General features: G+C 47.9%; 1 protein-coding gene across 6 annotated transcripts; it reads right to left on the bottom strand.

Moving 5' to 3' along the window:
• Positions 1-4972: 4972 nt before the first annotated feature.
• On the bottom strand, positions 4973-24062 carry AMMECR1L (AMMECR1 like). 6 transcript variants are annotated; one of them, XM_054723147.1, is made up of 10 exons: positions 23620-24062; positions 22723-22931; positions 22309-22416; positions 16645-16766; positions 12087-12530; positions 9845-9955; positions 9412-9526; positions 8615-8705; positions 6812-6908; positions 4973-5236 (listed from the first exon to the last, which is right to left on the bottom strand). In XM_054723147.1, the coding sequence occupies exons 5-10, from the start codon at positions 12491-12493 to the stop codon at positions 5125-5127; spliced, it is 933 nt and encodes a 310-aa protein (XP_054579122.1). In that variant the 5' UTR covers positions 12494-12530; positions 16645-16766; positions 22309-22416; positions 22723-22931; positions 23620-24062; the 3' UTR covers positions 4973-5124. The 6 variants fall into 6 exon arrangements, with proteins under 6 accessions (XP_054579122.1, XP_054579121.1, XP_008156353.2 ...); XM_054723146.1 differs by lacking the exon at positions 16645-16766; XM_054723150.1 differs by lacking the exons at positions 4973-5236; positions 16645-16766 and adding an exon at positions 6500-6704.
• Positions 24063-24381: the final 319 nt, after the last annotated feature.

Below are 24381 nucleotides of genomic sequence, written 5' to 3'. Positions count from 1 at the left end.
AAACAGCTGTATAAAGGGAGTACCTAAGCCCCCTTTTTGGCGTGAACTTCCCTGGCCCACCCTCGGACCAGTGAGTTTCGCCCGGGAGCGCAAGATTAAAACCTCCCCCTTTTAACCGCCTGGACTCTGTGTTTTGTCTCCTGAGTCGCAAACCTCTCAGAAGGTGCCAAGGTCAGCAGCTGGGGTACTTCTTTGGCTGCAGACCAGACTGGCCACCCTGGAGGAGGGGCTGGGGACTGCCTGGCACCAGGAACCAGAGTGACTGGGTGAACCTGAGACCTCTCTCATTTGGTTCCGCATCAAGTGTTGTTTTGAAATCGGGAGTTTTCTGTAGTCTACAGAGCCTACATAGAAACAGAGGGAGGAAGCAACAAAGACAGGGACCCTAGAATCTTTGTCAGAGCTTCTTTTTAAAATGTTCGTTTCGTTGTGTGTTTTCTTTTTTATTTCAGAAAGTAAGGGAGGGAGAGAGACAACATCATCAATGGTGAGATTCATTGATCAGCTGCCTCCTTCATGCCCCCTAGTGGGGATTGAGCCCAAAACCTGGGCATGTGCCCCACCCAAGAATCAAACCGTGACCTCCAGGTTCATGGGTCAACACTCAACCACCAATCCACGCCTGCCAGGCAGAGCTTCATTTTATTATTTTTTTATTGATTTCAGAGAGGGAGATAGAAACATCAATGTGAGAATCATTGATTGGCTGCCTCCTGCATGCCCCACACTGGGATCGAGCCCACAACCCGGGCATGCGCCCTGACCGGGAATCGAACCATCACCTCCTGGTTCGTAGGTCAACACTCAACCACTGAGCCATGCCAGTTGGGCCAGGGTGGCAAATTTCATGTTATAGCGTACCATCACCATCACCACCACCAAGTCCTACCCGAAACAATGAGGTGGAAGTTTTTGCTGTTTGTATTATAATGTGGAATATTAATCTCTAGAACCATAATTTCTCTTGAAGAAACAATTCCTCTCACATAGCCCAGAGTTATTGCCAAACTGTTTAATCAGTTGTTCCTAGTTTTTCCAAAATTATCATATGAACCTGACATCTAACATGTGGTCATATGCTTATGACTTCTGCCAAGTGTAAGAGCCTCAGAACTGGGTATTTTAAGAAAAAAATTACATCCTTGTAAATAAAAATTTAAACCAAAGACTGACAATCTCAGAATGTTTGTTTGAAAACTATTAGTCATTTTTCTCCAAACACATCTCATCTTTTCTGGGCCTTTTCCTTTAGGTCAGAACATACTAGTGTCCCAGGGTGGATTACCGTCACCAAATGATATCTTAAACTTGAGCATTTCTCCCCCCTCTTCAGGTTTTAACTTTATTGGCAAGGTCAGTTTTATTGGAAAAGCTAACGAGATCTATGAACCTTCTTTCCAAAGTCCAAACTGTAAAGGTGCATACACCCTGGTTCAGGGAACTTGGCTCTGACAAAGCAGCGCAGTGGCATTGCTGCCGAACACACACAGAGACCGGTGAAGTGTTATTGGAGGTCAGGAACACCACACAAAATATGTAGCCTGAACGAATACCATCTAGTTGGCTACCTTTAAAAATAGGGTGACTGGAACCACTATTGCAAAAAAAAAAAAAAAAGAGATGCCTGGCCGGAGTGGCTCGGTTGAGCGTAGTCTTATGTACTAGGTTCGATTCCTGGTCAATGGATTGTGGGCTCAATGCCAGGTAGGGGGCGTGCAGGAGGCAGCCGATCAATTATTCTCACATCAATGCTTCCCTCCCCCTTTCTCTTCCTCTCTCTAAAAATCAATAAACTACTTAAAAAAAAAAAAAAGCAAAAGGCAGGACAAAGAACAATTTTTACCCATAATGATTTATTCTCTACAATACTTCATTAAAGAGTTCAATGCTTTGCACTCAGCAGTTATATAGCCAAGAGGCAACCAAGTGTAATACGAAGAATTGGTCTGAAGTCCTTGCACTTGAAGGCTTTACAAAGTCTCTTGCTTCAAAGAAATAGGAAAATTAATAAAAAATACACAAGCTCCCTAGGCTCCAGAATCTCAACAGAAAATAACATCAACAGTTAGTGAAATAGTAGGTGTTAACATGGAAAACAGATCTTGTGCAAGTATTAACACCTAGGACTTCTGTATAGATTTTTATTACAAACAATAAAATGTTATGTCTCCATTACAAACCTTTCATAGTGAAAGGCTCTCTAACATGAATTGCTTTAATAGTAATTAATTATGAAGCAAAAAAAGTTTAAGAACCTCACAGTGGGAACAATGCAACACCGACCAACTCTAGTGAGGAGACCTTCTCCTTTAATGTAAGACAAACGCAGTTCGTAAGGACAGAGAACGCCCTCGCCGTGGGTGTCAGGAGACGAGCTCACTTTCCAGACCAAAGGCACTCGCTGCTGGGGAGGAAACAATCTGAACCAGACCCGCACTTGGAAACAGTGGTCACCTACTGTTCAGCCTGAGCCGCCCAAGGACAGACGGAGCAAGCAAAACCATCCCTTCTTTCAAGCCGCCGCTCACACGTGGACGGCTGCCCTCATCGCTGCGCAGGTGGAGTGAGCAGGTCTAGCTTGGAGCAGTCACCCCCTCTGCACAGCGGCCACCCGATGGTCTACCCAGTCTTTCCCGAGAGCCACCTGCCACACCTCCATGAGGCGGCCATGACCGTGCACTCCCAGACTGCTTCCTGACTAGGCCCGTTGAAGACGGACACGGATGGCACCCTTCTTTCCAGGGCCACAGAACTTTCCTTGGTCAACTCTGGAATCCCCATGACAAGCAAGGGACCCCGAGCATCTCCACTGCTGGGCCTGGGAGCCCACTGCAGTGTGGTGCTGGGCGCCACCAGCCAGTTCTGTGCAGATTCCCCAGCCCCCTCGTGTGTGGGTTCACATTTTTCTGTTCATTTTCTTAACGGCAGGTACCCTGCCCCACCCCTAATGAGATAAAATAAAAAGTCACACTCTACATTGGGGAAGACAAACAGGGCAGCATTTCGACAAGAAACAATAGGCTTGGAAAGCATGGCACTGTAAATGCTTGCATGACCAGTTTCACTGAGCGTGCTCAGGGGTAAAATTTTAGCACCATTTTTTTTGTTATTTTTTAATCTTTAGAAATTAAACACAACTTTTAACATAGAACACTTGAACAATAATGAAGTGTAGCCCTATAGATCAATACTGTTGTACAAATTGAAGGTGGGTGGTTTAGTCCCAAACTGACCACCCTGACATCAATCCATGGCACCGGCACCTAAAAGGAACTGTCGTCACGTTTGTCACATTATCATTCTCAGCAGCAGGAAACCATGAAAGAATCCCTTCATCTTCAATAGGTTTGCCTTACCTCTGCAAGAAAAAGGGGCAGCCGTGAGAATGCAGCCCAGCCCGGGCACCCGATGTCAGCCCATCGCCCTGCGCGCCGTCGCCTAAGAGGATGACGCCAAGCTAGTCTGCCCACCTTTATTCATCTCTTCCAGGAAGCGAGACAGCTGTGCCGGTAACAGCACGTGTCGTTTCTTAGACTGTGTCCCTGCCCACCCCCTTCCCCAATTCTGGCAGAAGAAAACTCCAAAGGTCTTTTGACTTGACTATTTGCCCATTCTGAAAAGCCACACCACCACCACATAAACTTTTAAAAATAAATTAAATAAAAACATTGTGTCCACCAGGTTGACATCCAATCCACTTCAAGAGTTCTCCAAGTGCTGCTGGAGTGTCACCCTCAGGGTCTCCTCCCACAGGCCACGCCGCCTGGAGCCCTCCAGCAGCGCCTCCGGCCCCTTCCAGGCCCCCCCCCCTGCCATCAGCTCTGCACCAAGGGAGCGGAGGCTGGGCAGAAGGGAGGAGGACTTGCTGACAGGTACTTAGTCGGCGGCTGTGGGGAAGGGACATGTGCCACAGGAAACGGAATGACCGAGACTAAAGTGAGCTGTTGGGAAGCCTGCCCAGGTGGGTGGAGATTCCCAGCATATTAGCAAGATAACGATTCACCTGGTGCAATCACACAGCGTTGCTCTCAAGTCCCATAAAGGACTGAATCAACTCTCTTCTCACGCCTACAGGGAAAGCAGGATAAGGAACTCCTCTGCTTTTAAGTCCCTTAAAGATATTTGCCTGAAAGGACACAAACAGCTTGGAGACCCAGGATTTTCTCCTGTGACAATGTGTCTTTCTACAGCCCAACCCAGATGCGTGTTTGAACATCTATGTCTTCTGTGAACCTAGATGCAGCTATAGGCACTGCTACCAGGCGAGGAGTGAGGTAGCCGGGTGGTGAGGAGGCCTCTCCTTCACGCTGCACACAGCAAGGATGGCAGGACCTCCTGCAGGCATCCCAGTTCATTCCTCAGCAGGTGACACCGCAGAGCTCTCTGTTCAGTACCAGGAGACTCCACGCGAGAAGAGCGCCCGAAAATCCAACTGACAGCAGGGTTAGAATTAAACCTGGGAGGCTGATTGAGCAACGAATGAGATCTGCCACGCCATCCAAAGGCCTTTCCATCTGGACGTGGTGTCTGTCCAGGAGCCTCACAGGGCTCACGGCGCCCACGGCCAACCCGAACATGGCGTCCACTCCTGAAGCATGGAGGTTGTAACCAACTGTTGGTATGCAATACACTGGACGTTTAAAAAAAGAAATTTAAAATAACCTAAAAATGTGTCTTGTTGGTCTCCGTTGCCCAGACTGCCAGGGAAACACATCTACTCGACCTGGGGAGGCTACAAGGGTGCAAGTGGGGTAAACCTTCAGGAATCAGGAATTCCAGCTCCCACTGTGTAGCCAGCAAGCAGTGGCCACGTGCATGCCGAGGGCCTTCTGAACCCACAGGCAATTCTCACTAGTCATGGAGGAGCCCCAATCCAACGGAACCCCATAATGAGGAAAGGCTGAAATAAGGCTTGGGCCCCTCAAGTTCTGTTTCATTCAATATAACCCCGCCCGCCCACCCCACACCACCGAGTCAGCTGGAGGCAGACTTGGCAACGGAAGCTAGCATCATAAAATGGTGCAGTAATAGAAGTAACTGGACCAGGAAGAGGAGGCGTCCGCTCCAATGATGTCATAGCCATGGGTGGCCACAGGGGGGTGGGACTGGTCATGCAGCCGTGTGTCAGGAGTAATGATTGTAGAGGGGCGGGGCATGAAGAGTGCCATTCTGGAGACAGTGCTGTCGAGAAGCAATGTATTCTGCATAACTGATTGTCACCTTCTCACTTCGGTACCTGTGTGAGGAGACAGGGAAGGGTATCATGAACCCCAACACTTCATTCAGTAAAGTCACTCAGCATAGAAAACCAAAAGCTTATTCCACATTTTGAAAGAATAAAATGGAAGACCAAGAGCAACCTTACTTACAGAAAATGAAAGACAGCACGAGAAAACAATGTTGTTATTACAGATGAACGAGATGAAAAAGCACAACCACAATATCCCTGAGAAGGTGTTTTCTGCACATCCCACCGTTAACACTACATATGCTTATCGTCAGGCTGCTCTTAAGCAACTGCTACGGGGTCTGGAGGAAGAATCTCAAGTCAGAGGACATGGGTGGCAGATTGGAAGAGGACTGCAACCAAGGCCCAGTGTAAACTGCAAGTCTACTTTCAGGTTAAAATGAGGTAAAATGACAGAAATACAACCTCCATTTGCAAAAAGTAACAAGCGAGTTATTTATAACCAAAAGGGCACAGATAGCTAATTCTGGGTCAAATTCTCATGAAGCAGGTTAAGGGACCCTGGGCTATTCAGGACAGCCTCAGTTCCAGGATGGACATGCCATCTATCACGGGGCCATCAGAACAGAATTCATAGCCCTTCGGCTTTGCTCCGGAAAGAGCCATGAGTCAGGATGCGAAGCATGGGTGTTACAAACCTATGGAGCCTACTACAGACCACAGGAGCTGGGTGTGACAATCCTTACCCAGAGCCATCTCTTTCCCACTGTAATCACTCCTCCACTGCAAGGTGATTATTCCTGAATTTTGACAGGGAAATGGCTGTTCAAATAAATTATAATAATAATAATGATAATAATAATGCTTTGTATTTGAAAGTTTATTTTTTAATTTTTCTTGGAATCCAAAGCATTTAAAAAACACTGGGTTATCTTCCAGATAGACCTGTGAGGTTACTATATGATTAGTCAGCACTTTACAGATCAGGGGCCAGAGGCCCACAGAAGCCCATAGAAGCTAAACCTCTCTGTGTTGTAGATTTCAGTAGGGATGGGAAGAGAACTGACATCTATGCTTGGCCCTGGTTTAGAAATTCCTCATATATTACCTTACCACAACCTAAAACAACCCTAAGCACTCCCATTCGCTTTTCACCGACAGGAGTTTTTCCACTTAAGCGTGGCAGAGTAACTGACCAGGTGCCATGGCTAAGTGGTGAGGCTGTTTCAGACCCCAAGGCCTCGTCCACTCTGCCACACTAGGCAGCCCCCCAAAGCAGCATTCACTCCCAACAGGCAGGGGCGTTTCCTCTCCAATCTTCCTAAGAAGCGTTTTCTGACTATTCCTTTAAGGTGCCACTGACCGCATCAGCCTCCCCCAAGCGGGTCTGGCACAGACACCACAGCTTGCTCAGTGGCCTCGCCTGCTCCCCTGCTCTCCGCTTAGCCGCTGGGACACTCCGGAGGCGGAGTCTGCCGTGCTGCACTGTCTCCGCAGGGCCTCACGCACCGCACTTCTGTGGTCAGGAGACAGCAGACACTTTCTTCCCCTTTCCACCACCAAGCACCCTCCATGCAAACCCAACTAGATTAAAACGACAAGGACAACGAGACACGGGGTTACCTGGTGAGTCTGATCGTTTTTCTGAATTCACTGGTAATTGGAGCCTTAAAGCCACCTTTCCTGAGCAAGGAGTCTATTGTCTGGATCTGATCCCAGTCTGAGGAGAGGAGACACACTGAGGTCAGGGCACAGTGACAGAGGGTCATGCTCTTACACAGGGAGAGGCGGAGTGGCCACGTCCGCTAGCGAGGGGCAGGGGGAGCCTGGGCACCCTCACTGACAGACCAAGGGAAACCCTGGCGACCTGAGATGGCCTGACACAGGCCGCACGGCTGACCCCGCCCCGCTGTCCCTTTCCCGTCAGAGGCGATCCCAGCGTGACTATCTAGGAACAAACATGGCTCCAGCTTAGACTGGCTGTGGACCTCTGCTGGGAGCCAGGGCTGTTCTGTGGAAAGAGAAAACTCAATTGGGGGGCTGCAGCTTAGAGTCCTCGGTGCGGCCTTCCTTCATTTGATGATTTCTTGGAGTCCAGTTTTCAATGACAGAGAGTTAACAATGGGAGGGAAGCTAGTCCTTTAACAGGATGGGGAAGCTGTTCACACAGTGCTGCTGTGTTGTTCTTGCATGTTTGTAACAGATACAACCAGATATATCAAACTGAACCAAATAAAACTCCCTAAATTACTGCAATATGTGCCACGCTTTAATTTTCCCAATCAATATTCAAATGGCAAAAGTACTTTGATTATTTACCTAAGTTATCGTCACATCTCAGTATTAGAAAATACTTATGGTGTGCCCTCTTGTACAGAAATATGGGATTTATGATTTCAAAAAGGTGGATAAAAGGCTTCCGTTTTATGTCACGTCCTCACTGCTTTTGAAAAAGTTTAAACAGCCGAAACCAGTTTGGCTCAGTGGATAGAGCGTCGGCCTGCGGACTCAAGGGTCCCAGGTTCGATTCTGGTCAAGGGCATGTACCTTGGTTGCGGGCACATCCCCAGTAGGGGGTGTGCAAGAGGCAGCTGATCGATGTTTCTCTCTCATCGATGTTTCTAACTGTCTATCCCTCTCTTCCTCTCTGTAAAAAATCAATAAAATATATAAAAAAAAAAAAAAAAGAAGAAAAGAAAAAGAAAAAGTTTAAACACACCACAGTGAAAACCAACAAGGCAACTCGCTAGCCACATGATTAGTTCACTGACATAATAAACTGGACATTTTCTCTATTTCAGGTTCACATCTAACAAATACCGTGTGTTAATTTATATATTAATTAAAAAAATTCCAAGAAAGAAAGAAAATGAGGTTACATATCACAAAATATACAAACAACACTTACAGGTATTCTCTTAAAGGGAAACCTGCCCAACCCATTTCCCATCTCCAATGTCAGTTTAAGAACTTAGTATCTACCAAGTTCCTTCGCCCCCAACACCTTCACTACCAAGTTCTTTAAAAAATGGGATCAATTATGTTTTGCCTTTTTCCAAGTATAATACTGTTTAGTAATTCATGACCAAGAGTTCAAAACTCCCGATATGGGCAGCTTCCCTTTACAATGAACTCCACAATACGGTCAAGCTGACTGGTGGAATTTTGCTACAATCACCGATCTTGGAGGACAAGAAATAAAGCTATTCCCTGAAAGTGAAATAAGCAAGTAGGAGAAATCCCCCCCCTCCCCCCCCCGCAGCGTCTGCATCGTTCAGAGGTCACCCCTCCTCCCGGAAGAAGCTGGCAGGCACTGGGAGGAAGAAGGGCACTCGGGCTGGAAGACCGCACACTCTATTCTCCGGCCTGGTAGTCGGCAACACTAGGTCCAGTGTCGTTCAATGACATTCCATTTGTCCCACTCACCTTGCTCCTTAGCAACCTCAGGTAAATATGTGGCTGTACGTTTGACACCTTTTTCGTTGATGAATTCAATTCGAATCCCATGAACCCCTACCTACAAAAAAACACAACCAAATAAATGGCACTGATTTATTCCAAGGAAATGTCAGCCATCCAAACACAAACAGAAGAGCCTCTTTTTATCACGAATGCACGGTCAGATATAAAAGCCAAAAAAACTAGCTTGAGATGTGATTGCACATTTAGTCACCTCTCTAAGAGTATAAAGGTTATAGAAATAAATTCTTTCAATTGCTCATCTGACCATCTTCAATACTCCACCTTCAATCGAGTCCATTAAAGGAACATACCACAGGGTTTGATCTGGCTCGGGCTCTTCACAAATGACTCTGAATAACAACTTTGACTCAAGGGCTCACCAAGAAGGATATGGAATATTCCATTTTATCATGATTGTTTCTTTTGTTGTTTGTTCAATATTATTGTCATTATTTTTAATTTATCTTTATTGTTGCAAGTATTACAGATGTCCCCCTTTACTCCCCCACCTCATTATCATTTCTTATTAGGCATGGGAGAAGGACGTGAACCCAAGTAGACTTGGAAGGAGGAGAAAGCCTACACAATTCTTTCTGCTTCTGATATTGTAGCACCCTTTCTGCCCACCCATGCTGCCCATAATTGTTTCCAGTCTCAGCTTTCACATTCTTATACCCTCTCAACGAAGGAGATACATCACCATGTACTAACCCGAACCCAAATGCAATGAGACGCAGAGTTCCAAAGGCAGCTGTTCTCACCTCCCAGTCCAGATAATCACTGGCATCCTCAAAGTTAGTAAGGAGGGAGACAGAGCAGGAAAGTTTAGGCAGCTCCTCTCGGGTCAGGGGGGGGAATCGACTGTCCTTAAGTGCACTGGAAGGGGACAAAAAAACGTAAGTGAGGCTACTCTGGAGTTGGGAGCATGTGCCCGAATATTTACAACTGGAGCTACGCAGAGAACTTCCATTACCCATTCATACCAATGTGCGCAAACACAACTTGATGCTATTAACTGTCTATACTGGAACCATAAGTGACTCACCAGATTAAAGCCTCCACAGTTCCTGATTACCAAGAAGAGAACACTCATTCTTTATTACTTTGAAGACATAACGTCTGGCAGTTGTTTTCGATTCTGTAGATAAATTTGATCGCCATTTTTTCCACCAATCGTGTGCCTCGTGTAATTACCTGGTTAACGTGTATTCCCTGAGTCCTGAGTGAAGATTCATGGCTGAGAAGGTCCCAATGCAGCCACGAAGCCGCTTGTCCCGCCCTGTCTTCCATGTCACAAAGAGCGGACTAAAAAAGCAAAACACAAAACACTCTCCAGCCCCACGTCAATCATGGATCAGAACAGACCGTGGCTTTCTCCCTGCTCATCTGTTATTCCCCACAAGGACTGCCAGTATCTGCAGGACCCTATTCCTTTCTGGGAGGCGAACAGTCCGGGGACAGGGGAGGACACCTCGCAAGGCGCAGGAAGAAAGGCCCTCTGGGCAGCCTTTCCCACAGGCCTTGCTGACACATGCATGTGCTAAGGTCCTCGTCCTGCCCAGGACTTCCCTTTGTGTCCTTCCAATTCTCCATGTCCTTCTCCTCTTCTTTACCCTGTTTCGAATGTCCACGTTCCCTAGTCCATCCTTCATGAAGACACAATGGGCCTGCGCACCTCCTCCTTACCTGCAAGCACTCCCTACAGCCCCACACTGTTCCCACAGTTATTTCTGCCAATGGCAACTACAAATATTTCCTGCTCATAAATGTTCAGAGAAGAAAAACAATGTTTCCCGAAGAGAGCTTATTACTAGCAGAAATTGCCACCTTCCGTTCTAGGCTACATCAGATGGATGGTGACAGGTGTTCTAGAAGAAGTCTCCGGTCTGTCTCTCTTCCTGACACTCCTCCATGCCCCTATGCCTTTACCTCTTTGATGCTTGAGTTAAACACTTATAAAAAGCAACTTAAAAATTTAAAGTTACCTATTTCTTTGATCATTGTTACAAAGCGGATCTCCCACCCACACGTCTTTCCCTTGTACTATAACACTTGAACAGCACCAGCCAGAGTTACTGTCTCAAAACTACTCCACAGCCCTCAAGTAGTCCAGTGTTTGCAGGAGGAAATACGAGCCAGAATATAATGGCCCACAATGCTGCAGCCACCACCCTATCCCAAACCTGTGTCCGTCTCCTCTATACATACCTGCTCCCACGCACACCCAGTGTGATCGTCTGCACCTGCTCAGCAGGGTTTTTCTGACTATGGTACCCTGTGGCAATACTGCCCTGAAAGGTTAGGACTTTTTCTCTTCATCTCTTCTCCTCTGACACCATCACAAGGAGGGACGATTTCCACTCTACTCTGCCCACAGTGCACCGCACACTATTTAACTTGGTGCCTGTGGTTTGCCGACTCAACAAGTCTCCCAAGAACAAGGACTTTTCTTCATGCCTCTTCACTCCCTGCCCAGTGGGCTGTGCAATGCCTCCCTCTGCTGAGTGAATGACCTCAGGTCAATGAGCGCTGCAAGCATCTCAAAAAACAAAGCTCTTACAAGGCAACTCGGAGCTGCTTCCAATTCTGAGAAAGGAGCCAACACTGGCATGAGTTTCTTCACTTTACGCTTTATACACACACTGCTTACATCACTGGCACGTGAGAGGGCTGGGGACAAACAACAGAGTCTTGAATTACAGAGTAAAACAGAGCCCTGGCCGATTAGGCTAAGTGAATAGAGTGTCGGCCCGTGACCTGAAGGGTCCTGGGTTTGATCCTGGTCAAGCTCATATACCTCGGTTGCAGGCTCGATCTCCAGCCCTGGTTGGGGCACGTGAGGGAGGCAACCAGTCATTGTCTCTCTCTCACATCAATGTTTCTCTCTCTCTCTCCTTCCCTCCTTCTACTCACTCTAAAAATCAATGGAAAAATATCCTCAGGCGAAGGTTAACAAAACCAACCAACCAACCAACCAGTAAAGCAGATTCTGACACCTGGGTGGGGTGCCAGCAGCTCTGAGATTTCCATGCGATTGCTGATGAACAGAGGGAGGGGACCCCTATAAAAGCATCGCAGCTCCCATTAAATGAGCTCCTAGTTTCCAGCCTGGCCCTCAGGTGCTCCCAGTTCACTTGGACTTCAACACTACTGGGGTCCACGATGTGACATGTGACGATGTGATAGTGTGACCTGTACATTTGAAACAACAGAAAAGCCAGGAAAAAAATCCTGATTTCCAGAACATTACTTTCACAAGCCTACACCTCCTCCAAACATAACCTAGTCCCTTTCCAATACTGAATCCAGTGGATACTCTAGATATTGCTGGATATTTCTCACCATCCTATTCCTAAATCACATTCAAGTTTTTATAAGTAGCGGGAAGATGCCATCTGCCTTTCTCATTGTCCCCTGCTCTGATGAATGTACTCACTAGGGGTCATTGGTGAATCTAGGAAGTCGTGGCTGAGGGAAGCCATAGAGGTGACAGTAGAGGACATCAAAGCAGTAGCAGCACATCTCTGCGGTCACCACCAGATTCTTGGTGGTGTTGGCAGTTCCATTGGGTCGGGGAAGAGGACTCAGAGCTCCCGATGCGGGATTCATTCGTGTAATGGGAGAGTTTCCAGGTCCCAGAGTTAAGTCTGACACGTTCTCCCGACCATTGCTGCCATCCACATGCTGGTGGTTTTGAAGAGGTCCTGAACTAGAGCCGGGGACAGTGGTGGCCTGGTTCCCGTGAGTGTGCGTTCCACTTCCAGATAACTTGGGCTTCTTGACCCCACAACAGCCTGCTGCCAGCTTGGGCTCGAGTGGAGGGACGCAGCGTCTTTTTCCCATCCTGACTCAGTGCTCGCGGTCTGGAGTGCACAGAACCCTAACCAAAGAGAGAACAGATGAGTGCTGACTCAAACGGTTATCTAGAAAGAGAAAACACAAACAGAAGGAAGAGTCTCCACACACAGGCAAGAGGCCTCAATGCTCCTTCTCCCCCAGGTCACATGGCCAGCTGGACTAGAAGACACCCTGAGTTCCACAGCAGGAATGCCTAAAGGAAAGCCATGTTTTATTTTCCATGAAGCTATGGTCAACATGGATGGAGGCAGGTAGCAAAGTGTTCTCTTGCCTGGGCAGAAGGAAGGCTGGTGGAGGGCATTGCAAGGTTGGCTGGAGGACTGCACTGGACCTGCCGGACGCGTCATCAGGCCGCTTTCTCTACTGCTTCAGAGGGTCCAAATGGAACCACCCTCATTTCCAAGGACCCCGGAGGAACACCCGTGCTTTTCCTTGTTAACCACATCCTTTCGCATTTCCTCATCACTAACGTAAATATATGTGATTTCAGTCCCTGACCCCACTGCAGGGAAAAGCAGTTAGCGGCTGTTCTAAAAAAAGCACACCTTCTAACACAGGCTTCCATCTTTCTGTCCTTACAGCTGTCATTCGAAAATGCTACTCAAGCCGGAACCGGTTTGGCTCAGTGGATAGAGCATCGGCCTGCGGACTGAAAGGTTCGATTCCGGTCAAGGGCATGTACCTTGGTTGCGGGCACATCCCCAGTAAGGGGTGTGCAAGAGGCAGCTGATCGATGATTCTCTCTCATCGATGTTTCTCTCTATCCCTCTCTCTTCCTCTCTGTAAAAAAATCAATAAAATATATTTTAAAAAAAGAAAATGCTACTCATTTTCTTTCAGAACTCTACTTTCTACACATCTCTCTATCCTTTTAAGAGCTCATTCAGGAAAAGCTACACCTAGTGGGAACCTTTCTTCATACAATGACCCCCGCTTCCTAGTCCTTTGTGAGGTGGCCTTTCTGCCTGTCCGAGCAGAGCAGACATAGCTAAGCCGCTCAGCTGAACACAGTGCGGCATCAGAGGGGCCAGAGAGCCCTCTGACCGTGTGAATGGGAGGAGGATCGTGTCACTACATGTTTTTCTTAAAAAGCCCAAGGTAGAAATGTATAGCTATAACATGACCAAAGTCCTCTTTCTGTTGTGATCACAGAATTAGGAAATAGATCCTAGTTATTTCAATATTGATTATACCAAAGTTTGTAAAATTCTGTTGACTTGAGAGAAGTATACTGGTTTTTCTCAAGTGACTACATGTTTGAGCCCTTCCCCAGATATTCTCCCTGAATTTTCTCTGATTTGAACACATAGCACATCACTGCCTTTTTACGCATTGCTCTAAAACATAGTGTTTTGGTTATAAATTCCACAGCTTTTAAATCAAATGAGATGTTTACCTACCTACTTGCAATGCCATTATTCCTACAAAAACAGCCTGTGTCTTTAAGTTGAATGAGATAAAAAAAAATTTCACAAGTTTTACTCATTTATGTTCTTGATATATGCTGATCCATAACAAAATACACATTTTTGTATCTAGGGCAATTTTTAGTGAGTTGAAAGAGCTGAGGAATAGTACTTCTGTACTCTTCAATGTTTGGCTTGAAAATAGGAATTTTTTTGAGAAAGCCTTATGCACTTGATCCATTAAAACTTCTAGAAACTAAACTGATTCTGAGCACAGACTTCATTGTCTTGTTCAGACAATTAAGAGAGGGAGCAGAACATCTTGGTTGAAAAATACTGACTCCAGAACCAACTGGCCTGGGTTCAAATTTTGACGCTTCAGGATTACCTCTAACTCAGTTTCCTCACAATGGGAGTAACCAGATTTGCCTCGTGTGTTTGTTAGGAAAATGAGTTAACATATGTGAAGTGCTTAATACAATGTCTGGCATGTAGTAAGTGTCAATTTATTCAGCTGCTCTCACCATCTGGGTTTTGTTTGACTGCTCCCACCAGCACGAACTCCTGGAGGGCCAGGACTTCACTGTGAGTGCTTGCCCTGAACACGGTGGGATCGGGCCTAAACAGGCAGTCAGACATCCCTCTCACAATCCAGGACTGCTGGCTCCCAACCGCTCGCCTGCCTGCCTGCTTGATTGCCCCTAACTGCTCTGCCTGCCAGCCTGATCACCCCCTAACCACTCCCCTGCCAGCATGATTGATGCCTAACTGCTCCCCTGCCAGCCTGATTGCCCCTAACTGCCCTCCCCTGCCGGCCTGGACACCTGTAACTGCCCTCCCCTACTGGCCCAATTGCCCCCAACTGCCCTCCCCTGCAGGCCCGGCCCCCTCAACTGCCCTTCCCCCCAGGCCTGGTCCCCCCCAACTGCCCTCCCCTGCAGGCCTGATCCCCCCAACTGCCCTCCCCTGTGGGTCCGGTCACCCACAACTGCCCTCCCATGCTGGCCTGGTCACCCCTAACTGCCCTCCCTTTCAGGCCTGGTCCCCCACAACTGCTCTCCCCTGCCAGCCATCTTGTGCCCACATGGGGGTGGACAGCTTGTGTGTTGGAGTGATGGTCCATTAGCATATTACCGCTTTATTATATAGGATGTGTTAAATGAAGCAGAACAATCTAATCTCTTGAGAGTTGGAGTTTTAACAGGACAACAGGGCCTGGAAGCTGTGCCTCCAGAGACCCAAAATTCAAAGAAACCAAAAGAAAGGACGAAACACCAAGGTTAAAGAAACCTTCGCTCATTCTCATTACACCAAAGCAAACCTGAAGGAAGAGCTAGATATTATGAGATTGTGGCAAACTCAGGTGTTCGTTAGCAGGTGTTATCAACTACCTGACTGGGAAACACCCCAGAACAGAGCAACAGAAGAGATTTTCACACCACACCAAGGCAGAAGAAATTAATTCTGAGAATATTCTGCCTACACACAATGTACAACCACTGATCGGCAGTGGGAACGAACACAAGAGATTACAATTCCCCCACACCCTCCCAAGCTACAATTTGAAACCAAGAGTACCAACCCAAATCATGTGACCCTTTAGGCCCAAGCATTTCTTGGGAGGCCACTAAGCAAATAATTCAATCCATGTTCTCAAGTAGTGACCAAAGGCAGCCCTTTATCTTTCAGCATAGAGCAAATATTAAGTGAGCCACAATAAAGGATGTTAAGTAGCCCTGGCCCGGTGGCTCAGTTGGCTGGAGAGTTGTCCCGATGCTCCAAAGTTGTGGGTTTGATCCCCAGCCAGGGCACGTGCGAGAAACCAGGCAGTAAGTGCATGGACTCTGCATCAAAGATATATTAGAAGGCACTACTTAACAATTTATTCTATAAAATTAAATCTATGGAAAATTCAAAACATAAACAAAACAGCTTAACAAACCCAATATCCAGCCTTAATAATTTTTAACATATGGCCAATCTTTTATTTATTTATTTATTTACTTATTTAGAAGTATATTTTATTGATTTTTTACAGAGAGGAAGGGAGAGGGATAGAGAGTTAGAAACATCGATGAGAGAGAAACATCCATCAGCTGCCTCCTGCACACCTCCTACCAGGGATGTGCTTGCAACCAAGGTACATGCCCTTGACCGGGATTGAACCTGGGACCCTTGAGTCCGCAGGTCGTTTTTCTTTCCTTCCTTCCCTCCCTCCCTCCCTCCCTCCCTTCCTCCCTCCCTCCCTCCCTCCCTCCCTCCCTCCCTCCCTCCCTCCCTCCCTCCCTCCCTCCCTCCCTCCCTCCCTCCCTCCTTCCTTTTTTTAATGTTTTTGTTGATTTCAAAGAGAGGAAAGGAAAGGGAGGGAGGGAGGGAGGGAGAGTCAGAAACACCGATAAGAGAGAAACACTGATTGGCTACCTTCTGCACACCCCCTACTGGGAAATCAAGCCCAAAATCTGAATCCCAGGCATGTGCAGTGACCCGGAATCAAACTGGAGACCTTGTGCAGCATGGGATGCCCCTCAACCAACTGAGCACACCGGCCGGGGCATATGGCCAATCTGACTTCATCTACAGCCTACATACTGACTCCCGCTCCCTCCTTCCCTAAACTATTCTGAAGGCATGTTTTTAAGGGGGCCAACATTTTACTTATCTTTCAGTATAAAGCAAATATTAAGTGAACTACAATAAAGAATGTTAAGTAGCCCTGACCCGGTGGCTCACTTGGTTGAAGAGTTGTCCTGATGCTCCAAAGTTGTGGTTTCGATCCCCAGCCAGGGCACATGCGAGAAACCAGCCAGTAAGTGCAGGGATAAGTGGAACAACAAATCCACATTTCTCTCTCTCTAAAAGTCAGTAAGTAAAAAAAAAAAAGAACGCTATGTAAAACAGGGTGCTGGTAGGAAATACTTTTATTTATTACATTAACCAGTATCCACCAATTTCATCAAAACTTTCTTTTTAGTTAGAGACTCTTCTAATCCTACTCCAACAAAGCAGGCATCTCACCACAACCAGGTAGTCCCAGACTCAGCTTCCAGGAGCATCCTACAATAAGCAGACACTCATTTCTCCCACAGCTTGGCACCTGAGAGTACAGCGTAAGATATCTCAGAATAACAGCGCAAAACAAAATAAATAAACAAAAAAACCCCTAAAGATATACTCAACATCTCTTCTAAAACAATGTGGGAATTTGTTCTTACTCTTCCTCAAAACCTCATAAAAACTAGCCAAAATGGTACTTTGATCCTAGTACGAGTAACTGAATAGTTATTGCAAAGTCAGTTCATCTGAAATAAGTGGAAACTAGTGTAAAAATCCTTGCTTTACAGACACATTATATCATTGAGACCCTCTCAAGCTTTCAGTCGGTTACTTTCTTTCTTTTTTTTTTTTAAAAAATATATTTTATTGATTTTTTACAGAGAGGAAGAGAGAGGGATAGAGAGCCAGAAACATCGATGAGAGAGAAACATCGATCAGCTGCCTCTTGCACACCCCCTACTGGGGATGTGCCCGCAACCAAGGTACATGCCTTGACCGGAATCGAACCCGGCACCCTTGAGTCCGCAGGCCGACGCTCTATCCACTGAGCCAAACCGGTTTCGGCTCAGTCGGTTACTTTCAAAACTAAACTCACCCAGCCCGGTGGCTCAGTGGTTGAACATCGACCCAGACACTAACAGGTCTCAGGTTTGATACCTGGTCAGGGCACATGCCTGGGTTGCTGGCTCACTTCCCAGTAGGGGATGTGCAGGATGTTTCTAGCTCTCTCCCTAATAAGTAAATAAATCAATCAATAAAAATGTAATAAGAAACAAAAACAAAAAGCTAAACTCAAGGACCACTCTTAGAGCCAGTAGTAGAGATCTCATTTTCCTCTGTTCACTAGAGATGAATGAGAATGAACTAGGTAAAATGGATTTCCACCAGATGGAGACGAAGATGTACTTCCACAAAAAGCTAGAGGAAATAAAAGGAATGACTGTTTCACCTCCCAACTTAGCAAGCGACAAATAAAAATGTTCTCAATGCTGAAGAGCCATCACACCTTCCTTAGGGTCCACAACAGGCCAGCTGGCAACTCCTCCTCCCTTTCTGCGGGGAAGCGGGCAGGGTTCTACCGTCACTTCTGTCACTTCAGTCCCAGCCAGCCCTGCAGCCACCCTCACCCTCACCCTCAGGGCTGGATGCCTTTACCTCTCACTACACCTAACCTGGTGCCCTGCATATGGTATACACACCAGCCATCTTATCTACGGATTTCCTAGTTGACTTCATTTAAGTTTGCCATTTTATGAGAAGAACTAGAGGCTCAGTGCACGAATTCGTGCACCAGTGGGGTCCCTCAGCCTGGCCTGCGGGATCCGGTGAAACTGGCTCTCCGACATGCCCCAAGGGGTCCTCGATTGCGAGATGGCACAGGCCAGGCTGAAGGACCCCACCGATGCACAATGGGGGCAGGGAGGGACGCAGGAGGTTGGCCGGCTGGAGAGGGACTGCAGGAGGGCTCTAGGTGTGTCCAGCCCATCTCCCTCAGTCCCAATCGCTCACTCCCAATCAGCAGGACCCCAGCAGCAAGCTAACCTACCAGTTGGAGCGTCTTCCCCCTGGTGGTCAGTGAACGTCATAGCAAGCAGCTGAGCGGCCTTAGCATATCACGCTTTGATTGGTTGAATTGCCTACGGGTCGACCGGACATTTAGCATATTGGGCTTTTATTATATAGGATGTTTATGGCACAACCTAATCTTTAAATACTTGGTTCCATCCTGATGCTAACTGGAGAGTGTGTCAGAAATTGGAGCTAAATTCTAAGTATTTATTCTTATCAACAATGTCAACTCTATTCAGCCCAAACCTAGGAATGGTTTAATTCATAGGAAAATGGATAGCCAATATGGATAATTCAAAAGTTAGGTGAAATATCTCCTACATGAACTTCCTGGTTTGATTTATGCTAGTAGCTGTCTTCTTTGCTAAAACACACCAGTAACTGCTCAATCCTGAACTTGGCCTCAGCTGATACTAACTTTAGGTTGATCGAGGCTTTCCTTGGGCAGACCATACCTACTTTTTAAACTGCACTTGAGAAGAATTTTCTTTCTTTTTTAATTGATGGGGCACTTTTATTTGCCATAAGGGCAATTTATGATTTCAGGAGTTAATACAAATGTTGTCTTATAAATTGCTGATGTTTACAAACAAGGTATAAAGATCAGTACTGAGGGGAGGACACCCAGACTGAAGTGGCCTTCCTCTTCCAATACTCCTAAATCACTGCAAGCAGTAAGCTGACACTGCCACAACAGTTCCCATCTCCAGAGTACAGAACCTAGGCTTCGGGGTTCCAGTCTAGGCTCAAATCCCAACTATGATTTGCCACATACTGGCTGTGCACTCAGGCAGGCTGCACACCCGTGTGGCCTCGGGCTCCTGCTACCTCACAGGGTTACTTGTGAGTAGTCAATGAGCAACACATTGAGAGCATTTAGCAGTTCTTTAACTTATAACTACTATTTCCTAAAGTATCTGCTGTAACCAACACTACCAGTGTCTCTATTAATAAAAGTAGGGTCAGTTCCAAAAACAACCTGGCTCTGAATTCTTACCATTTCTACAGAAATAAGTGCCTTCATAATAAAATTCTATTAAGAACCACCTTGTGGGGAGGGGGAGCAGGGGAGAAGTCAATGGGGGAAAAAAGGAGACTCATGTAATACTTTAAACAATAAAGAATAATAAAAAAAGAACCACCCTGTAGTTTAAAAGATGATAATAGTAACATGTGATTATTACTCCACTGACTGTAATGCTTGCCTCCTGGAAGAGCAACCATTTCTAACAACCCACCCACCGTTCTTGTCGCTGTGAGTGCCAGGACACGTAAAGAACGACTGTTGGGCCGAAACCGGGTTGGCTCAGTGGATGGAGCGTCGGCCTGCGGACTGAAAGGTCCCAGGTTCGATTCCGGTCAAGGGCATGTACCTTGGTTGCGGGCACATCCCCAGTAGGAGGTGTGCAGGAGGCAGCTGATCGATGTTTCTCTCTCATCGATGTTTCTAACTCTCTATCCCTCTCTCTTCCTCTCTGTAGAAAATCAATAAAATACATTTTAAAAAAAGAACGACTGTTGGGCTGAAGGGTAGTGGTACACAGTTCTCTTCTGTCTGGCTCCTCCTAAGTTTATACTAAAAAGAAACTAAACTTGCTAGATATGCTATTATTACAGAAGTCTCGATATATACTGAGTACTGAGAGAACTCCATCAAAGTTAGATTGCAAAAATAATCAGATTAAAATAGCTAGAAAAGCCTGAGGTGAGAAAAAACACACCAGGTCTCACCTTTTGAAGACAAGCTCAAAACAGTTCACCAGGGCACCACCTTACTGCAGGGAAGGAGTAGGAAAGAGGCTAAGAAAAATGAGGTCTCTGCATATTTTTCTCTTATTAGTGTACAGGTAACTGTTCAAATCAAGCTTTAATACAGAAGGGAACAGATCTTTCCTTTGTGTGTCCGAGAGTTAAATAAAAACTGCATCACATGAGTAGTGAGATGGCACCTGAGATACAATTCTGGCTGACTTATGGAACTATTCCAAACAATAGTCAAATGAAAAACCCATAAACATTCTGGTAATCATTTCAAATAATCATTTCCTTATTTTTGAAACCCCATCACACACATCATACACAAAATACTTGCTGTGTGAAAATTTTCCCTGCAAAATATAGATTTATCTACATAATTAAAAGTTAGACTTAGAAAACTTCACAGAACTATACATTTTCACGTTAACTTAAAAGTAAAAACATAAATATAGGATCAAAAGTTCTCTTTTGTTTTTAGATCCCTTCCCGTTACTATGTGCCAGATCTTTCTGGGCTTCAGTTCTTTCTTTTTTTAAAAATATGTTTTCATTGATTTCAGAGAGGAAGGGGGAGAGAGATAGAAACATCAATGATGAGAGAGAATCATTGATTGGCTGCCTCCTGCACACCCCACACTGGGGTTCGAGCCCACACCCAGGCATGTGCCCTTGATGGGAATTGTGCCCAGGATCCTTCAGTCCGCAGGCTGATGCTCTATCCACTGAGCCAAACCAGCTAGGGCTGGGCTTCAGTTCTTTCATTTGTAAAACAAAATATTTGTTCCCTGCCTCCCTTAGAGGGTTTGTGAGGCTCCAATAGATGTAAACCATGTCCTCGCTGGTTTGGCTCAGTGGATAGAGCCTCAGTCTGCGGACTGAAGGGTCCCGGTTTGATTCTAGTCAAGGGCACATACCATGGTTACAGGCTCGATCCTGGTCCTGGTAGGGTGCGTGCAGGAGGCAACTAATTGATGTGAGACACTGATGCTCTCACACTGATGTTTCTCTCTCTGTCTCTTCCCCTCCCTTCCCCTCTCTCTGAAAATCAATGGAAAAATATCCTCGGGTGAAGATTAACCAAAAAATAAAAATAAAAAAGATGCGAAGCACTCTGAAAAAAAAATCTAAAAAATGTTTGCATACCATTATTAATACACTCAAAGGGCCCAGCCGGGTGGCTCAGTGGCTGAGCGTCGACCTATGAACCAGGAGGTCAGGGTTCGATTCCCGGTCAGGGCACGTGCCCGGGTTGTGGACTCGATCCCCAGTGTGGGGCGTGCAGGAGGCAGCTAATCAATGATTCTCTCCCATCACTGATGTTTCTATCTCTCTCTCCCTCTCCCTTCCTCTCTGAAATCAATAAAAATATATTTAAAAAAAAAAATAAACTCAAAGGAAGCCCTGGCTGGGTGGCTCACTCAGTTGGAGCGCTGACTCATGCACCAAAAGGCTGCAGGTTCGACTCCTGGTCAGGGCGAGTACAGGAGGCAACCAATCAATGTTTCTCTCTCCCCACTCCTCTAAAATTCAATACTTTTTTTCCAGAACTTTGTTTTCATGTAGAATTTTAATTATTTTCAAGATAATAGCATCACCATAACAGATTTAGGGCAAACTGTTCCAAAAATCTCTGAACACTATAACTGTATGGAAGAGACCCAATAACTGACCTTGATAGGAACTGAACCGAGTTATGCTCTTTTTTTTTTTTTAAAGGGTAATTTGTGAAGGGACAGAGCCAGACTTATGTATTCAGACAAAGAGGGTAAGTGTAATGCTACATATACTACCACCTAGGTCACGTCACTCTACTGGGATTATGAACAATAAACTTGTCTTTACATATTTAAATTATTTTTAAAAAGAGCAAGTGGAAAGAATTTCATCAACATTAAGACCCCCACATGGAAGTAGAAAAATCAAGTAAACAAAATAGAATCTATACCCTCAAGTCCTAACACAGGCCTAAAACAAACAATGAACTTCTATTCTAAATATCCAAAGTAATACTCACTGAAGCAGGAAGTTTGTCTTGCCAGGGAACAGCTATAACAGAGGAGGGGAGCTATTTTGTCTCTGAAATGAATTTTCTTCCTTCCGATTCCATTCTTTCTTCCTGTACCTAAGATGGAAATGCAGGTGCAGTGAATGAACAAAATCAAGGTAGTGTAGATGTAAGAGACGGTTTCTGAAAAACTACAATTCAACAGAGCAACTTCTAAAAACACAAATAGCTAAGGAAGAGGCTGGCTCTCCGAACTTCAAACATCTCAGAACCTAACCATCAGGCGGCAATGGCAGTCCCAGGCGTGGCTCACCTCCTCCTCGGCATCATCACCAAGCAGCGAGGCCAGAGGGTCAAAGGTTTTACTGAACCCCAACATGAGACGCACATTAAACTTTCCCCACCACTAATTTATATCAAAACCTGCTCTCAGGCCAAGATAGACCGTTTCGAGGCTCTCCACCGGTTTCAGAAGGCCCACAAATTCCCACATCCTCTGCTGCAGAGAGGGTGCTGAAGTCACTGGACGGCAGGCCAGGGTCCGAGGACAGGCCCTCGTGCGGCGGCGGAATGCTGACCGTGGCGAAGAGCCATCCATCCTTACTCTCAGTCTCCATCAGTCTCGTCACCAACTAAGAGCAGAGAACTGAGCTCTTTCCAAACTTGTCAACAGGAGGCTCCAGGCCCCACCTACTCCACCGAGCAGGGCAGTGAGGGGGGCCCGCGGGGACCAGGGGGCGGAGCGGCCGGAGTTCAGGTCGGGACACGGCGCGGAGAAGAGAAGGGCAGGGAGTGAAGGGCAACCCCCGCTGGGAAGGAGGCAGACACCCCCGGGGGGGTGGGGGGCAGGGAGGACCGAGGGTGGGGCTGGCCACGCCACAGCACGCCGGGGAGAGGAGCAGGGCGTGTGCAGAGCGGCACGAGCCCGCGTGGAGCGGGGCCGCCGGCGGGGCCGAGCAGGCCGGGGAGGGGAGGGAGCTGGGGGCCGGGAAGACCGCACGGCGACGGGGAGGGCCGAGGGGCCGAGCGCGGACGTGGAAACCCGTGGCCGGACTGGGAGGAGGGGGCGGGGAGGGGCCGCCGGGAGGTCCGAGACCCCCCAACTTTACCCGGACCCGAAACTGTTTCCGGAGGCCGCGCGGAAGGGAGCGGGAGCCCCGCCTCGCCCAGCAGCGCCTCCGACCCCCGCCCTCGTGGGACACGCGGCCCGCAGGCCTCCCCCGCCACCGCCCTCCCCCGCCCTGGCCCTAGGCCCGGGCCCTCGCCGCGACCCCGGGGAGGAGGCCAGCGGCCGGCGGGGGAGGCGCCGCCGAGTCCCACCTTCTCTCCCGGGCCAGGCGCAGCCGGGGCGGACGGGACCTCTCGCGCGCCGCCTTTTCCTGCCTCATGGAGCCATGCGCCTGGGGGGCCCAGAGAAGCGGCCCGCGGGCGGCGGACGGGCGGGCGACGGCGCCGGCGGCGGAACTGGAGGGCCCCCGGGCTGGAGGACTGAGCGGGACCGGCCCGAGCCGTCCGTATCCCGGCAGCCACCGGGGCAGGGTGACGGGACGCGCGGAGGGGCTCTCCAGGGGCTCCGCGAGCGCCGCCGGGCCCCTCCGGGCGCCGTCACGTGGCCCCGCCGGCGCACGGTATTGGCTGGCGTTGAATTTAGAGGCGGCTTTGCAGGGTCGGGCCGCTGTCGGGCGGGGGGAATCGCGAGGGACCCGCGGCGAGGAGCCCAGGAAGGCGGGCCGGCGGCGCCGCACACCCTGCGGAGGCCGCTAGGGCCGCGTCGGCGGCAGGCGCGGTGCATGCCGGGTCGGCCCCGCGAGCGCTGGGCGCGCCGGGACTTGTAGTCCGACCTGGCCCCGCCCCGCGAGCATCCAGCCCCGGGCCTCTGCCCAGCGTCAGGGCTCCGCCGCCGCACTGACTGGGCGGTGGCCTGACGAGCAGCCCAGCAACCGGGAAGGGGCACCTCTGACCAGCTTTCAATTTGGCCTTCTCGCGGGCCGGAAGGGCCAGCTGCACCAGCCTAGGGTCCTGCCCGACCCCCAGAATCCCAGGGCTGCCGATGACTTCGGTGGTTTTACCCACAGTACAGAG

Source organism: Eptesicus fuscus, chromosome 11 (assembly GCF_027574615.1).
Source record: "Eptesicus fuscus isolate TK198812 chromosome 11, DD_ASM_mEF_20220401, whole genome shotgun sequence".
NCBI classification, from domain to species: Eukaryota; Metazoa; Chordata; class Mammalia; order Chiroptera; family Vespertilionidae; genus Eptesicus; species Eptesicus fuscus.
The sequence above is the reverse complement of the archived record's forward strand: the minus strand, read 5'-3'. Positions and strand labels throughout refer to the sequence as shown.